Here is an 18,604-nt window from a genome sequence, read left to right as displayed (position 1 = left end):
TTACTTTCTTAGTCTTATTTTCCCCTCTCTGTCTCTTCTACCTCCCCTCACTCAAGAACCCACTGCCCCTAACTGTCTCTCTATTACCAACTGCCTACCAACTGCTTCTCCAACTGCCTTTCCCAACCAGCGAACCCACTAAAACCAACCAACTACCCACCAACAACTCCCAACAACAACTCAAACGGCTAAACCCTTTTATACACAGGTAGGCTCCGCCTCCGGCTTTCCGATTGGTCTATATTTTTAACCCTACCTCTCCCCCCTGTTCAAACATTTTCTAAATGAACAGGCAAACGCCACAGCCTGCTTCTTGGAAGAAAAGCAATGACAAACCTGGACAGCATCTTAAAAAGCAGAGACATCACCTTGCCAACAAAGGTCCGTATAGTGAAAGCTATGGTTTTCCCAGTAGTGATGTATAGAAGTGAGAGCTGGACCATAAAGAAGGCTGATTGCAGAAGAATTGATGCATTTGAATTATGGTGCTGGAGGAGACTCTTGAGAGTCCCATGGACTGCAAGAAGATCAAAGCGATCCATTCTTAAGGAAATCAGCCCTGAGTGCTCACTGGAAGGACAAATCCTGAAGCTGAGGCTCCAAGACTTTGGCCACCTCAGGAGAAGAGAAGACTCCCTGGAAAAGACCCTGATGTTGGGAAAGATGGAGGGCACAAGGAGAAGGGGACGACGGAGGACGAGATGGTTGGACAGTGTTCTCGAAGCTACAAACATGAGTTTGACCAAACTGCGGGAGGCAGTGGAAGACAGAAGTGCCTGGCGTGCTCTGGTCCAGGGGGTCACAAAGAGTTGGACACGACTAAACAACTAAACAACAACAAAAGGTGCTGGAAGTTCAAGCTCTGTGAGGTTAATGCTGTGAACAAACTATAGTTCCCAGGACTCTTTGGGGGAGACGCTGATGATGTGGATCAGATAACAATAACAATAACAACAACAATAACAATAATAACACGCTGAATTAATACGCCCCATCGTTCTGCCCAGACACTGAGGTCCAGCTCCGAGGGCCTTCTGGCGGTTCCCTCGCTGTGAGGTTAAAGGGAACCAGGCAGAGGGCCTTCTCGGTGGTAGCGTCCACCCTGTGGAATGCCCTCCCATCAGATGTCAAGGAAATAAGCAACTATCCTACTTTTAAAAGAAGGCAGCCCTGTTTAGGGAAGCTTTTAATGTTTAATGCTGTATTGTTTTTAACACTTGATTGGGAGCCGCCCAGAGTGGCTGGGGAAACCCAGCCAGATGGGCAGGGTATGAATAATAAATTATTACTATTCATTATTATTATTATTAATTATTATCTGATCTGTAAGTTCAGTTCTGTGTTGCATGGATGAAGGGTGGCATATATTCATAAAATTTTACACCACTTAGTGGTAAAATACCCCCCCTCAAAATGGTTTATGAAAAGATAAAGCAAGAAAAAAAATCACAACCATTCTTTAAAACATATTTAAGTTAAAACACTAAAACAGATTAAAATTACCTCAAAATATGAAGTCCCTTGGCTGAAATGCAGAGCTGGCCAGCTTTGATATTTTTAGGGTCAGCTCTAATCTGCTTCAGGGGCTGGAAATGTATTTTGCCCAACCAGAGGTGCTCAGGTTGTAGGGAATTGTTCTAAAGGTAAGAGCTTTTTGCTTATGGTGCACATGCGCTCGGGCTGGTTGGGGCTGTGCACATCACAAAGAGCAATGTAACACTGAAGTGTTTAGTGTGTCTTATCTCTTAAAAATCATAAAGATGTTTCTTAGGAGTGGGAATGTTTTCTGCCACATTTTGATTAAAAGCTGTCTGCCAGTTGCTAGATAAAATTACTTTGTGGCCACTTGGCTGTCCCTGCAATATGACCTGAATTTTGCCCTTCTACCTATTAGCAGGTGTGACTTAAGAACATTTTCCTATTAATTGAGATTGTTACATCCAAGAACAGCAGCCCCGAAGCCTAGTTTAGGCTTTCCTCAGCACCCAGCTTCCCTCCACTTTATGACTCCAGCCGCCTCCTAGGAAGGTGGGAAACTCTCCTCCTTTGGCGGTTCATTAAGCAGCTCTGGAGGCTTGAGCTGAGATTCCTGCATGGCAGGGGGTTGGACTAGATGACCCTCGAGTCCCTCCCGACTCTACAATTCTCGGATTCTAGACTAGTCAGAGGCAGTCAGTCACTCTGGGAGCGACTGCGAGAGGAGCGGAGCAATTACGGCCGGGAGCTGCGAAACCAAAAAGCAAAACGAATCCGTCAAGGATCGTCTCTGAGGTTGGCGCGCCGGGGCCGGCCGGCCAAAGCGGAGCGGGCGGGCGGGCGGCGCCCGGAGCCATGGCGACCTACGTGAGCGAGCTGGAGGCGGCCAAGAAGAACCTGAGCGAGGCTTTGGGCGAGAACGTCAAGCAGTGAGTGAGGAGCGGGGCCCTTTCCCCTTCTGTCTCTCGGCTCCTCCGGCCGCTTAGCCGCCGCGCCCTGCGCGAGGGGCCTAGTAGGCCGTGCCCGAGCGCCGGCCTCGATTTGTCCCTCGCACCCGCAGGGCGGGCGTTGCCGGGGCGGCCCACAAATAGGTGGGTGGCTGGGTGGACGGGCGGCTACTGCCCGAGTCCTTCCGCGGCCGCCGACCTCACTTCGCTTCTGGGCTCGCCTCCCCACATTCTCATTTCTTTGTTCCGGCGCCCCGAATCTCTGCTCGCCGACATCTCGCTGCGGGCATCAAAGTGGCGTCGAGCGGAAAGAGCGTCCTCGTTTTATTTATTTCATAAAATTTATATATCACTCCACCGTACGAAAAGCAAACAAACCAAACCTCCCCGCGGTCTACGGAAAAGAGAATGAAATCGAGGGAAATTCACAAGCCGACTTACTTAAAAGTGAAAATACCAGCAGAATGGATCAAAATTCACTTCAGCATTTCCAAACGTTTGGGTCTAACCTTGCCCCAACAGGTGTGTGTTGACCAGGTGCAGAAGAGCGCAGCCTGCTCGGTCTCCAGAGGCAGGGAGTTCCAAAGGGTCGCCGCCACACTCCGCAGTCGGGGTCCCACACATGCGGAATGGGTCTTATGGGCACCTGCAAGTGGGCAAGCAGGTGCATGTGGAGGGACCTCTCAAGGTGGTTTAACAAAAAAAGATGAAAACAATAAAAATCAGCACTTACCTTTTTTTTACAACCCTAATTAAAAACACACCCAGAGAGAGAGAGGCAGAGAACCAAAATGGAATAGACCATGAAACTCACACAAACTTTCTAAACATCTGGGTAAAGGTAAAGGGACCCCTGACCATTAGGTCCAGTCGTGGCCGACTCTGGGGTTGCGGCGCTCGTCTCGCTTTATTGGCCGAGGGAGCAGGTGTACAGCTTCCGGGTCATGTGGCCAGCAGGACTAAGCCGCTTCTGGCGAACCAGAGCAGCGCACGGAAACGCCGTTTACCTTCCCGCTGGAGCGGTACCTATTTATCTACTTGCACTTTGACGTGCTTTCAAACTGCTAGGTTGGCAGGAGCAGGGACCGAGCAACGGGAGCTCACCCTGTCACAGGGATTCGAACCGCCGACCTTCAGATCGGCAAGCCCTAGACTCAGTGGTTTAACCCACAGTGCCACCCGCATCCCTAAACATCTGGGTAGGCTTGTCTAATAGAATAGGAATATCTAAATAAGAGCACAGTGCCCTGTTCTGGAGAGAATATAAACCTTGCAGGGCCATGAGGCAAAGTGAGGTGACCACCTTGGGTGGCAGGATCTGCAAGGGTAGCAGATGTGGCCTCCAAGGAATGCATTGCCCACTGCCACAGTGGCAGAAACAGCTGCATCTACAGAGGAGCATTTTGTAGTTCACCTCAGGTGCCCAAAGCTCAAGGACCACTCTTCTTTTTAAAATAGAATGGGGAAATTTATTGAACTATTTGAAGACACACTGTAAACAAATTAAAACATTAGTGGGACTGATATAGAAATGTGCAGTAAGAGACAAGGGGAAGATAAGGGAAAATTTGTAAATATATTTTAATTGGATATGCAGTAATAAAAATATATGAAATAAATCACCTCAGAAAGGAGGGGAGGGAAGTCGAGGGGGAAGTAAATTAAATTTGTAAAGATTCGGTTTTTCTTGTCAAAATATTTGTAAAAGCTGAAAATAAAATTATAAATAATTTCATTGGACCGGCCCTGAAGCCCCGGGATAAGCTTGTTTGAGTTGCCTCAATATTTCAAAGAACACATGGTATATAGGGGAAAGGGGTAGGTGGGAAAGGTGAAGCTAGTTTCTACTTTCAGTAATAGGTAATTCTGTGATGCGCAGTGTAACATTTGTAAGCTTCTTTATGTAATATTTTGTGTTTCAGCTAATATTGTTTAATGCCAATTTAAACTGGTTGTTGGTTAATTGCCTTGATCTTCCTGCTGGCATTCGTCCGTAGACAGATTTTCTTGTTGCAGCTTAATATATATTTAAAACAAAACAGACAAGAATTACTAGGGCAGAGATCTACCAGCCCTTCACTGAATTGAAATGCCCAGAATTATTATTTTTTTAGGGGGGCAGTACATGGCGGTGGGGTGGAGGAGAGGCAGTTGTGACAGAGTCAGCTATGGCTTGTAATGTAGACGAGTTGTTGAAAGACCACCTACCTGTTTTATTTTTCTCCCGTGGTGGGGCAAGCAGGCGAAGAAGAGACGTCCTCCCCCTAAAAAATGGCCAACAAGTTCCAGTACCTCTTTTTCTTAAAAAAGAAAGAAAGCCCTTAATATAACCATGGTTTAATTGCAAAGAACACAATTTTTAATTACCCCAGGGGAAGCCTTGAAAAAAGCCAGCATAAACTGAATCACTTCCATGGCAATTTCCAGCTGCTTTCTTTGGATTGTGTAATTAGTACACGTAGGATTATGCTGGAGCCAGGAACTTGAGGTGTAAAATTCGACTTTATTATTTTCAGATTGAGTATTGCAGTTACATAATTTTCCATAGTGCTATGTTCTGTTTCCAGGCTCTGATATTCAACAGAGAGTCCTGATGGTCAAATTGTTCCTTAAATTAACTCTGATTGAAGTTCTGCTCGTCTTTGGACTAAATAACCCCTGAGGTTCCTCTAAGTTCCTCCAGCTGTTTTTGGACTACAACTCCCATCATCCCTAGCTAACAAGACCAGTGGTCAGGGATGAAGGGAATTGTAGTCCCAAAACAGCTGGAGGGCCAAGTTTGGCCACCACTGCTCTAATGTATGAAACTGCATGATAGCCTCTCCTAAAGGGTTGAAGAGGGAAAGAGCAGATTGTTGAGAAGCGAAGGCTAGTATTGAGGGTACATTATTTATATATTTCACAGATACTGGGCTAATTTGAAGCTGTGGTTTAAGCAAAAGATCAGCAAAGAAGAGTTTGACCTAGAAGCACGGAGGCTCCTCACACAAGACAATGGTAAGAAAACTATATGTGAGTTGCTCTATGTGGCTTCCATGAATCTCGTGCTGAACTTGGGGGTTAGCTGCAATACTGTACAGTAATGAAATGATTCAGCTATGAGCAGGCCACGGGGTGGGTTGAACTATAGGGCACTGAAATTGCACCATGATCAATGAAGACAATGTTTAGCCACCCCTTTGGTTTCTGAGATTGCATCAGGCATTGCTCAAGCTCCTCTAGTTCTGTATCTAGTTCAGGACTTGCTGTGTAGACTCAAGGGGCATCTTCCATGCTACTATATGATGCTGAGGCAAGTGCACGTTTTCTTTTAAGATGGCTTGCTGACATCTTTATGTGGACTTCTTTTCTTTTGGCAGTCCATTCTCACAATGACTTCCTGTTGGCTATTCTCACACGATGCCAGATCTTGGTTTCTGCACCTGGTAAGTCGACTGTTAAAATGCTCATGCACCTGGACTTTAGGAGAAAGAGCTGTAGTGTGTTTACTTCAGCAGCAATTCTAATATTCATTTTAGTATGGTTAGATGCATGCTGAGTCTGTTTTACCATATTGGCCTGAATATAAGCCTCACTTGTTTCGCAACCTTATGGTATGCAGCCAGGAGCACAGGGCAAACAGCGCCAGGAGCATGGCAAAGTGGTGCCCGCCCCACGTGTAGTCCCCCATCCTCTCCCCCAAGGTCGGGAAGGGAGAGAGCGAGGAAGGGGAAAGGCCGCCGGCAACGCAGCGCAGCTCCCCCCCCCCCTTATGCAGCCAGGAGCAGCAAGGAATGGAGCGGCTTATATTTGGGTATATTTTCTTTTTTTCTTTCCCTCCCTCCAATTTTAAAGGTGTGGTTTATATTCAGGTGCTGCTTATATTCGAGCCAATACGGTACTTCTCAGAAACAAAAAGAGCTGCTTCCTTTCCAAAATAGCTTTCTTTGAAACCTGGAAATATATATATCTTTCATTATTGTAAATGACATTGGCAGGGATCTTAAGGATGCTATTGATAAGTAACTTCAGTTGCAGATGTGTACTGCAGAATGAATAGACCCAGGAAAATGGGGCACATATGAATAGAGGAAGGACCCTGAAGTTTTCATATTAAGCCTTGGCACGGGAGTTGGAATGAAGCACACAGAAGCAGCATTCATTTTCTCTCTGTGGTTTTTTAAATAGGACGTTGTTGTTGTTGTTTAGTCGTTTAGTCGTGTCCGACTCTTCGTGACCCCCTGGACCAGAGCACGCCAGGCACTCCTGTCTTCCACTGCCTCCCGCAGTTTGGTCAGACTCATGTTTGTAGCTTCGAGAACACTGTCCAACCATCTCAACCTCTGTCGTCCCCTTCTCCTTGTGCCCTCAATCTTTCCCAACATCAGGGTCTTTTCCAGGGAGTCTTCTCTTTTAAATAGGACAGTTGTAGCTATTCCTAGAATGCTTCCTTAGGCTGCCTCACCGTAAATATCTGCAAATAGGCAAAGGTGATATCAAACTTGATTGACTGGTTGGAAGGCCAACAGTTCCCCCTCTACCTACGATTGCAGCTGTGATCATTGCACTGTGATCATACCCTCAGATCTTTGGGTACCTGTACTTTTTCCTGCCTTTCTCTCAGGCCTCCTCACCTGGGGATGCAGGTAGATTGCTCACCAAATCTCTTTATCCTCCTCCTCCTCCTCCCTTTCTATGACTCAGGCTTAAAAGCCCCCAGAAGAAACTGGAGACTTTCATCCTCTCATCAGCCCCACGCATGACAAGTGCAAACCATCTGGGTTGATTTCTCTTTGAGCTAATTGTGAGCAGTCTGCCAGCTTCATCATAACCCTGTACAGTGGGACTAATAGGTCTGAGCAGCATACCGTATTTTTCGCCCTATAGGACGCACTTTTCCCCCTCCAAAAATGAAGGGGAAATGTGTGTGCGTCCTATGGGGCGAATGCAGACTTTCCCGGGCTTCCTGCAGCTCTGCGCCACCCTCCCGATCCCGGCGCGAAGCCGCACGGGGCTCCGGAGGGTGGCGCAGAGCTGCCTGGGCTCCAGGGCTTCCTGCAGCTCTGCGCCACCCTCTGGATCCTGGCACTAAGCTGCGTGGGGCTCCGGAGGGTGGCGCGGAACTGCCTGCGCTCCAGGGCTTCCTGCAGCTCTGCGCCACCCTCCCGATCCCGGCGCGGAGCTGCCTGGGCTCCAGGGCTTCCTGCAGCTCTGCGCCACCCTCTGGATCCTGGCACTAAGCTGCGTGGGGCTCCGGAGGGTGGCGCGGAACTGCCTGGGCTCCAGGGCTTCCTGCAGCTCTGCGCCACCCTCCCAATCCCGGCGCGGAGCTGCCTGGGCTCCAGGGCTTCCTGCAGCTCTGCGCCACCCTCTGGATCCTGGCACTAAGCTGCGTGGGGCTCCGGAGGGTGGCGCGGAACTGCCTGCGCTCCAGGGCTTCCTGCAGCTCTGCGCCACCCTCTGGATCCTGGCACTAAGCTGCGCGGGGCTCCGGAGGGTGGCGCGGAACTGCCTGGGCTCCAGGGCTTCCTGCAGCTCTGCGCCACCTTCTGGATCCTGGCACTAAGCTGCGCGGGGCTCCGGAGGGTGGCGCGGAACTGCCTGCGCTCCAGGGCTTCCTGCAGCTCTGCGACACCTTCTGGATCCTGGCACTAAGCTGTGCGGGGCTCCGGAGGGTAGCGCAGAGCTGCCTGCATTCCGAAGCCTGGTGCGCGCTGAAGAGCGCCCCCGGGCTTCGCGCACCTCTCCGCAAGCCTGGGGAGACCGGCGCAGCTCCCTAGGCTTGTGGATAGCAGGCTGTTCTGGGGGCTGGGGTCGGGGGAAGCTCGGGCTTCCCCCGTGCCTGCCCTGTGCCTGAGGAGGGGAAAATTTTTTTTTCTTTATTTCCCCCCCCCCCAAAAAAATTAGGTGCGTCCTATGGGGCGGTGCGTCCTATGGGGCGAAAAATACGGTACCTAGTTTGTAGGAACAGGTTGAAATGCCCATATTTTGCTTGTCTTAAGATTAAATAAACCTTATGTTGAGCATAAACTACACAGTAAAGTCAGGATAGTGGAAGCAACACACTCATAAGCACATTTACTTGAAATGAAAGTAAGTGTGCTTGAGACTGCAGTGTTAAATGTTTTTCAGAATTCTGCTTCAGAAGTACAAGTCTGATCCCGAATGTGTTGGGAAATAAGATTTGCCTTGATTCTGTCTAATTGGATAGATTTGTGAGCTGCCACACACAGAACATTCTCCAGCAGTCCTTCAGGGAGTAAGGTAGAAGACTTATTGTGAAAGTGATTAAAATACAGTTTGGAGCTTGCAAGAGAAGATGACAATTTGCTCTTCTTTGACTCAGGACAGATTATCATAAGTCAAAGCGGCCTATTTTTATCTCTCTTCAAAAATGCTTTTGTTATGCCCTGAAGCAGCACACTCTTATTTATCAAGTGTCACTGAGATTCATGTTCTGTCTTTGTGTAATCATTGCTCTTCCATGTCCATTGAGTTTTTGCCACAATATGGTGCTGTAGGGAGCCCTGGTGGCCTTGTGCTTCCCCTGGTTCTCCTCACCCCAGCTTTCTAGCAGTTGTACTCTCATCAGGGAAACCCTGCTGTGTTCCTCATTTTGCCAAACTTTGTGCTGCACTTCAAACTTTATGCTGCAAAGTATGCCATTCTTCAGTATCACAACCAGTTAAGTGCCCCACTGATGTAAGTAATGTATAAACACATAATAAAAAGGAGTCCTTTTGCTCCAGAGAGCACACTATAAAATATATTGACTGTGGTTCAGAGACATGAGTGTGATGCTGGGTGTGAGTGGCAGAAAATAGCTCAGCCCAGAAAAGTGGAAACTGTGGTTTGGGAAGCTGAGGTTGCTGGAGTAGAGCATAAGCAATCTCTGGCACTTGTGATAGACGGTGATGACCAGGATATTTAAATTGGGCAGGGTGCAATGGAGGTTTAGATCCTTACCAAATCTAAGACTTACTGTTTTCTTCTTTTCCATTTCCAGAGGGTGCTGGCTCTTTGCCATGGACAGGAGGTTCTGCAACAAAACCGGGGAAGCCCAAGGGGAAGAAAAAGTTTTCCTCCGTTCGGCAGAAGTTTGATGTAAGTTTGTCCATTCTTACGTGCATTAGAAAGAGGAAAACTAAGCCTAGATGTTGGAAACCAACATGATAAAAAATGCAGAGCTGCTATCATAAATAGCAGCCCCAGCTCAAGTTCCTGACACACTCTCCAAAACCTTTAGTACAGTTCACCAGGCGCATCCCTACGCTGTGCATTTCCACACCTCCACCAGTGGTAGCCACTGAGGTGGTTTAGCAGTGTGGAAATGTTTCAGATAATGATGTTGGGAGAGCAAAGGGAAGAACTCGACCTGGGACTGGAATTTTGGCCAACAGTAACTTGGCAGACTTCTTAGAATTTTTTTAAAAAATATGAATATCCCACTTTTTGCCATTCACAAAGGAGTTGCTCAAAGTGGCATGCAAATGAAATGCAAACACAAAAGCAACAATGACCCAACTATTAGAATACAAATTATGAAGCCAGAAACAGCAGCTGAAAGCAAACACCAAAAGAGCAGCACCAGCAACTGATACAGTTGAGTAGCAATAAAATCAAAAGTGAAACAGGCCCTGGTATAGGTGCCACTTAATAACCATTCTGCATTTGTAAGAACTCAGTCTTTTAGTATAGCAGCACCTGCTCTCTGGAACTCCCTGCCTATTGATATCAGGCAGGTGCTTTCACTCTACTCTTTTGGGTACTTGCTAAAACATTTTTTTTAGACAATCCTATCCAGATGCTTAGAAAATTGATGTGAATTTTAATCTGTTTTTAGTATATTGTTATTTTAAAAGTTTAGGAAAGTCTTAAATAATTGTTGTTAACTTTTCTTATTGATTTATCTTTTTTGCAAACCATTTCGAGATTATTTTACAATCAAGTGATGTATAAATTGTATGAAATAAAATAAATAAAAGCTTGTTTTAAAAGGAAAGTTTTCAGTTGCTGGCAGAACACAAATAAAGGGGAAGATAACCTCATGGGGCAGGGAGTTCTACATATGAGGTGCCACTACAGCAGAAGCCCTCAGATGGCCGTCAGTGGCACACATAAGAGAGATGCAACAGCCAACATTAAAAGGACAGGCAAATTTGCATAACGTAATTTCAAAGGCTTTTGCATGAGCTTGGATGGGAGGAGGAAAAGGGAAGGAGAAAAGCAGAATAGCTTAGGGAGCCAGTAGATGTCATTATTCGCAGCAGTTCTAAAGATGTATGGGTATTAAAGACACACCTTCCAACATGGCAAGTCATGCTTTGCCCCTTCTGGTTTTTGAGGTGTCTTCTGATACAGTTTTAATATTATCAATCTCTTCTCCACAAGCATGAAGATAGGGACTCTCAAAAGTGCAAGTGAGATTAATGAGAAACAATATTCACTGCTTTTGGTGCGGAGAATGTGCTCTCAACTATGGCGGCTATGTGAAGGGAATTATGTTCAATTCAAAAGTAGAAACATTACAATATGTTTTGTTTTATTAATTCCTTTTTAAAAAACAAACACTAAAAGTAGCCTACAAATTGCTTACATTAATAAAATCAGCATAACCAGCCATATGGTTAAAATTGGTAGAGTTCTATCTTATACTCAAATAAATGGGAAAAAATGCTCAAGAGGCCTCCTGTCTTTCACAACTTGCAACTAAGAAGTTTATTTAATGTGCAAATATATAAAAGAGGCTTAGACAGAAGAATATTGTTTTGAGAATTAGTCACACAATAGACTGAATAGCTGAATAGACTAAACTCATGTACGGTGGTACCTCTGGTTGCGAATGGGATCTGTTCCGGAGGCCCGTTCGCAACATGAAAAGAGCGCAACCCGCAGCGGCGCGTCTGTGCATGCGGGGGTTGCGATTCATCGCTTCTGTGCATGCACATGACATCATTTTGCGCATCTGGTCATACGCGAGCGGCAAAACCCAGAAGTAACCCTTTCTGGTACTTCCGGGTCACCGTGGGACATAACCTGAAAGAACGTAACATGAAGCAGACGTAACATGAGGTATGACTGTATAAACGTACATGCTGGTGATAAAATTGCAAAAACATGATAAGAATGCATACATAAATAAACTGGGTAGGAATAATTGTGAAATGCCCAGTAAGAAGTTGGATGCCACACTGTTTTTGTGTATTTCTGTGGAGCTGCAGATGTGATCTATATCCTTAAGAGTTCAATCCTATATGCACTTATCCCATAGTGTGTACTGTTGAACTCTGTAGGGCTTTCTTCACGTATAGGATTGCAGTTTAGGGGGCTGCTATGATAAAATAATGTGTTTAATTTCTCTTATCTCTCTGAAGTCTTAAGAAAGTGGCAGGTTATGTGTCCAAATGGAGCATTATTTAATCTCGCTCAGTGTTTTAGCTTAGACAGCTGAAATGTATTGTTATACTTAACAGCACCGATTCCAGCCTCAGAATCCATTATCTGGAGCTCAGCAGTTTGTGGCCAAGGACCCCCAAGAAGATGATGATCTGAAGCTCTGCTCACATACAATGATGCTTCCCACCTGGGGCCAGCTGGAGGGAAGGATGATTGTCACTGCTTATGAGCACGGACTGGATAATGTCACTGAAGAGGCAGTGACAGTTGTTGTCTATGCTGTGGAGGTGAGATAACACAGAAGGACACATGTGGTCCTGGTTTTGCTGCAGGCAGAAAACGTCTTATTTTGTGTATGGTATGGAATTAAAACTAGCTATCACTATAGAAATAAGCAAAACAGATACCCACAAAACAAAACCAGCCTTTGCAAGCATATATGATAGTACTTTTAGTGTTATTTCTCAGAGTATGAGTAAGGCAGGCTGAGCTTTTTCTGTAACCCTGCTGGCATACAAACTTGGACTTTATAAAGCATTTAATACTGGCTTAAGTGCTGAATGAAAGAAAACAAAGCCATATCTGGTTTTGATGAAAATCTGACTCCCTGCCTTGGATTTCTAAGCATCTCAACCTTTTTGCTTTCTCTCTTTTTTTTAGTTCTTAGTTGTACATATGTGCACTGGCCATGATCCAAAGATCAACCAGGCTCTACCACACTCACAAGTACAGGGACTGACTTGCCTTCTGCTTTTCTGTGATGATTCAGTGTGAATACAGAGAAGAGGCGTCACCAATGTGAGCATTAGGCCTGTGATTTGCAAAAAGTGTCTGCAGAATTCAGGACCTTATGCTTGTTTCTCACATGCCTACCCCATTCACATATAAAACAGAATGAAGGGGCTTGCATCCTGCATCAGACTGTGGGTGAGGGTAATTGAACCCTTCTCCACCTGAGGTTCCCATTCTCTTTGCTTCAGGCACCTCTGGAAGTGCGCTGGGCTGGAGGATAAAGGACTGTGGGTAACAGATTGTGAGGGAGTGAAGTTGGGGAAGTTAAGATGGGGATACATCTCCCCTAGTCTGTTATCTGCTTTTGATGTTAACCCTGGGGCCACTATTTCTTCTGCTCCTCCCTGCCTTTATACTGGAACACGGCAAACATGAATTAGCAAAAGTTCCTAAGAGCCCTTAATCTAAAGGGCTTATGTCAGTTTCCAGCAGCTCTAGTTCCAGTGCCGCCAGCCCAATAACTCTGGCCATCCTTCCTCATTTCAGTTATGAGTCCCTGTTGCTGCTTGGAGTGGGGGTCCTGACACTGAGTCTGCCAGGGTCATCTTCTTAGAAGATAAATTGTGTAGATTGGGATCAGGCTGATGTGTGGCCATGCTAATGAGATGCATTGATTCCCTGGGTTGTTTCTGGGTAACAATTCAGTCTGCAATTTCTTTGGCATAAAGCTCTGCAGCCTGACCAGTGGGTGTTCTGGTTTCAGGCTTGGGTGTCGTGCAAAGTATTTACAATGTAATAATCACAAGACGGGAACTGGGAATTGTTCTTGGTACTCATCATGAGCAGTAAATATGAGTTCTGTCTCTGCAGAAGCATCTTAAGGATATCCTTGCATCTATAATATCAAGGAGAAAGGCCTACCGTCTCAGAGATGGTCACTTCAAGTATGCCTTTGGAAGCAATGTGAACCCACAGCCTTATCTGAAGAATAGTGTTATTGCTTACAACAACTTAACTGAGTGGTAAGAAAGTACCTATTTTAATGTGGTGCAGGACAGAACTTTAGAATATGAAACTAGCGTTTTTCATTCTTTCCTTTTTCCCTCCCTATTTCTCTTTTTCTAGCCCTCCCACGTGCTTAGCTCCCCCTCCTGGTCAAAACCTGGCTTCCCACCCACCTCCTGACGATGCTGAGCAGCAAGCAGCCCTACTCCTAGCATGTTCTGGGGACACCTCTCCAGCAACTCTGCCACCAGTCAACATGTATGACCTCTTCGAAGCTCTGCAGGTAACTTCCTTATGCTGCTAGTTAGCTTGGCTTGGAGAGCGTGTTTTCTGGCAAAACCCCAACATAAGTAACCTTGGGACTGTAGGAAGGAAATGCTCTTTTCTGTATAAGTGCATATGCACTACATAAACTTCCAGGTTGTATCTAGCTGTTAACCCAGCAACTGTTTTAGATTTTCCAGCGAACTAAATTTAATTTCCTACTGAAGCCTCCAAAATTTAGGCAAACAGGCCCAGTCCCCACTCTATGTACTTCTGATCTTACATACACTTATCAAGCCATCTTTCTATGAATCGCAAACATTATCGGACAGGGCAACGACTCACTTTTTAGCTATGCATGTTGTGTAACACATGGTCATATTCACCTTACAGTTCTTGGTACAGTAATTCTCAAACTGTATGCTAGGAACATAGGAAGCCGCCCTATTCCGAGTCAGACTATCATTCCATCTAACTCAGTGCTGTCTACAGTGACTGACAGCAGAAGTCCAGGATTTCTGACAGGGGCCCCTAGCAGCCCTAACTGTAAAGGCTGGGGACTGAACCCGGGAGCTTCTGTCTGCAGAGCACACATTCTGCCCTTCCCAAAAGGAAGAAGGTATATCTTGAAAAATTAATTAGCACATCATGCATCAAACACTCTTTGTCCCTTGGACTGGGGATTATGTAGTGTATGAAGCACTAAGAATAAGAAACACACAATTAGTTCCAGTTGGACATTTTAGGCCTTTTAAGTTGAGAATATGTTGCTAACAAAATTTCCTCATATGTAACCTGTAGGTCCACCGAGAAGTGGTTCCTGCACACACAGTCTATGCCCTCAATATTGAAAGGATCATCTTGAAGCTCTGGCACCCAAACCACGAGGAGCTGCAGCAGGACAAGATCCATCGGCAGCGGCTGGCTGCAAAGGAAGGACTCCTGACATGCTGAGGCAGAAGCAGTGGCCAGTGCTGACGATCGGCTGGGCTGCTATCTCCTGGACCTGCCAGTTGGGCATTATGACTTTGGGATCACAGGACTTGCATTATGGTGTTAGCTTTCCCAAGTGGAAATGTGGACTTCTTTCCTATGGAAATATTGCTTGAGAAACCAGAGTGCTTTGTGCTTGCTTCTAGAAAGGATAAAAGAGCAGTGCCTCAGCAATGCTTATGCTTTGCCCCGGCACCCTCTTTTAATCACAGTGCATGGCAGTCATTCCAAAAATAGTTTTGTGTCACTGTGGAAAAGGAAAAGTGACATTGTTTGCTGTGGAGAACCTGTTCTTATTATTATTCCCTTCATGGAATGAAGGATTGTGGCCAGAGATTGACAGAGGCTGGTTCTTAGAGTTGCCAAGTTTTAGGGCTGCAGTTTGAGCCGCTGCCCTGGGCTGCCTTTGCAACTATAGCAAAGAGCTTTGTACATAGCAAAGAGCTTTTGTGTTGGGTTTATATAATGTATGACAAAAGGGAAAAATATTGATCCACGTTAATAAAATCAGCTGTAAGACAATTCTCATAAAAGAGAATCTTTTTATCTCATTTTTTTCTTTCAAATTTGAGTTTTGTTCAAGTAAAACATCAACAGCCAGTCTCCCAGCTACTGTCAGAGTGGCAAATCACCAATGCATTCCCTTGAACATGAATTTTTCATTACAGTGTTGCTGAAAAGTAATTTAAGCATAGAGAGTTCATAAAACCAAAGAACAATCAACCCCAAATGTGCTAGACTGCCCCAAATTAGCCATGTTGCCTTTCAGCACTATTGTTAGATTTATTTGCAAGCAAGTCTCACTGATTTCAATGGAACATGCTTGTGTATGTTAGCTCAGAAGTAAGTGCCACTAAGTTCAGTGCGGCTTAATTCTCAGTGCACATGCATAGAATTAAAAGTTTTGCTCTTGATCCCCATTAAACAGGTGGGAACTTGAAGCTTGGTAATAATGACTTGTTGAAATCCATTTGCACTGGTGTCATGTAGTAGCTAATAGATTTAACCTGGGATAGCTCAGTCAGTAGAGCATGAGACTCTTAATCTCAAGGTCATGGGTTTGAGTCCCACATTGGGCAAAAGATTCCTGCACTGCAGAGGGTTGGACTAGATGACCCTCAAGGTCCCTTCCAACTCTACAGTTCTGTGATTCTGTGACTGAGTTACAAATGAAAATGTTCCTGGTTCAAATCCCACCTCAGCAATGAATACTCTGGGTGGCCTGAGGCAAGCTACACACTGAACCCTCTATTTGCAATATGGGGATGTTAACCAACTTGCCTTTCAGGCTGTTATAAGGATTACCCGCTAACGTGCATGAAGCTCTTTGAACAAGCCCCCTACACAGGCTTTGTTTGTTTGATAGCATGGCTAAACTGGAGTTTGAACCGGGACCTGAGCCATGCTAGATCTCCAGTGCTACTTTGGATTCTATGTCCGGTGAGACTAGTATAAATTTTATTTCTTCTGATGTGAAAAGGAGGACACAAAAACGATGTATCCTAGACTCAGGGTCTGCTAGAAGGCTGCACCTCTCTCTCCTGGGAAAAACACACTACTGTATGGGAACCCAAGTGTTTTTTCTCTCATGACTGAGCACTCTTCTGCTGTTGTAGGTGGTGGGTCTGTTCTGTGGTCATCTTCTGAAATGGTGAGTGTGTCTCAAGCACTTGACAGAGTTGCTCCTAAATGCTCTCCCACTTGGCAGTGCCTTGGTTTGCTGAGGGGATAGATGGGGCAACAGCTGGCATGAAGTATTCCTAACTTCTTTTTTTTTTTTATAATATTTTTATTAGGCAATTTTTATATTCATACAAACAAAACATACATAAACAATCAAAGGACAAAAACAGAACAAAAAACAAGTACCATTTCATGTCCTAATTTCTTAAACCTTTCTTCTTCGACTTCCCCGTGCTTCCCGTTTCTGTATTCGAAATTCTAGTCAATTGTTCAGCAAATCTTCCCTTATTTTACTATAAATTTAAGCTAATCATCCTTATTCTCCTTGTCTTAACCATTCCTAATAGTAACCATTTACTTTAGTCCAACATCATTCTAACTGTCATTAATTTTATAATATTTCTTTAAATAGTCCTTAAATTTTTTCCATTCTTCTTCCGCCGCTTCTTTTCCCTGGTTTCGGATTCTGCGAAGTATTCCTAACTTCTTGAGACAGTGCATGATCAGGGAGCAGGATCGTGCCAAACTAGCTCCCTGTCACACTCTCATCCGGTGACATCAAGTACTCTGGTTGCCCTGACATCCATGTGTGTGCATGATGACCATCTTCAGCCTTCATGCCTATGGCTGTGTCCCTGAAAACTTCCCTTCTGCAGGTGTTAGCGCTGTTCTTGCTGGTGCCAGAGGGTGGGGCAAGCTGGAGTGTCTGTTTTTGGGAAAGACTGATTATTTATTCTATTTATTTATTCGCCACTCTCCCGCACTCAAAGCAACTTACAAAAAATAAATGGCATTTCCGTGCGCTCTGGTTTCTGTCACGGTGTCCCGTTGTGCCAGAAGCGGTTTAGTCATGCTGGCCACATGATCTGTCTGCAGACAAATGCCGGGTCCCTCGGCCTGAAGCGAGATGAGCACCACTCCCTAGGCGCCTTTGACGACTCAGATCTCTATCTATCATCTAGCTATCTAGCTATCTATCATCTATATCATCTATCATCATCATCTCAGATCCACTTCTGTCCCACCCCACTAAAAGATAAGGTCTGGATGAATAAGAATGTTTTTGACTATCACCTAAAGGCCGATAGTGATGGCACCATGTGTGTCTCCCTGGAGAGAGCACTCTAGAAACAGGGAGTCGCCACAGAGAAGGCCCATTCTTGTGTTGTCACCCTTTCTACCTCCCTTGGAGGGCACACACAAATAAGGGCCTCAAATGATGGGTGGCGTGCCAGGGTGGGGAAGGGAACTGCTTGGTGTACATTGGCTCTTGGCTATTGCCGGAGTGGTGTTCTGCTTTACCACATCTGGCAGCAGCTAAGGCTGCACACCTTTCGTGCTGAAGGGGCAGTGGTCATGCAATTGTGCCTGCACTACCATCCCTGGGTTTGATTCTATGCCGTCTAGCAGCAGAACACAAGAGAACAACAGGAATGCAAAATGGTTGTAATCACTAGTGGTAGCTGCCAAGGTTTGCATGTCTAGGTTTATTAAGAACATTCAAATGGATGTAAAAACATAAGTGATTTCACTGGAATGCCCTCAGTTTTGTAACTTTAAAGATGTGTAGAAAAAAGAAGAAAGCTAAGCAGGGGTGCCAGGTAAGCCCCATGCCACAGCGCACCCCCCCCATTTGAATAGCAATGCCCATCAACTTGGGGGCGGGCGGGCGAAGGGACCTCAGCCCCCTAGGAGTTTGGCAATGGCAGTCCCCCCTTCTCCTCTGCCCCTGGGCAGCCCCTGGGACAGAGAACAACCTTACTTCAGCGCTTCTCTGAGGCCTGCCATAGTGAGAAAGAAGGGAGCTCTCTAAGCCACTGCTTCCCCGACACCTTCCCTCCCTTGCTAGAGAAGGGCATGGCAGGGGGCTGGCCTTGCAAGCTGAGCTGGAAGAGGCCTGCACCTTAAAAATGGGCCGTGGGGTACGTGGACTTGTCAGGGTGGCAGCTGCTCACGGTGTGGATTGTTTCACAAACTATTTCAGGGGTTTTTTTCCATCGTAAGCCAGTTCACATGATGCAGATTTTAAAGAAATACTTCATAAAACACCACACGCCTAAAAGAAAAGCAAATACAGATGCTCTACAACAATCAATGGTTCTGGGGCACTAATTGCTCTACTTGGAAGG

At 45.7% G+C, this 18,604-nt stretch overlaps 1 protein-coding gene across 1 annotated transcript; it reads left to right on the top strand.

The window, feature by feature from the left end:
* The first annotated feature begins 2,203 nt into the window (after window positions 1-2,203).
* TADA1 (transcriptional adaptor 1) lies at window positions 2,204-15,343 on the top strand. The gene is made up of 8 exons (XM_053391219.1): window positions 2,204-2,405; window positions 5,329-5,420; window positions 5,783-5,848; window positions 9,409-9,506; window positions 11,876-12,085; window positions 13,401-13,552; window positions 13,656-13,818; window positions 14,601-15,343. The coding sequence occupies exons 1-8, from the start codon at window positions 2,332-2,334 to the stop codon at window positions 14,751-14,753; spliced, it is 1,008 nt and encodes a 335-aa protein (XP_053247194.1). The 5' UTR covers window positions 2,204-2,331; the 3' UTR covers window positions 14,754-15,343.
* Window positions 15,344-18,604: the final 3,261 nt, after the last annotated feature.

Source organism: Podarcis raffonei, chromosome 6, assembly GCF_027172205.1.
Source record: "Podarcis raffonei isolate rPodRaf1 chromosome 6, rPodRaf1.pri, whole genome shotgun sequence".
Classification (NCBI taxonomy): Eukaryota; Metazoa; Chordata; class Lepidosauria; order Squamata; family Lacertidae; genus Podarcis; species Podarcis raffonei.
The sequence above is the reverse complement of the archived record's forward strand: the minus strand, read 5'-3'. Positions and strand labels throughout refer to the sequence as shown.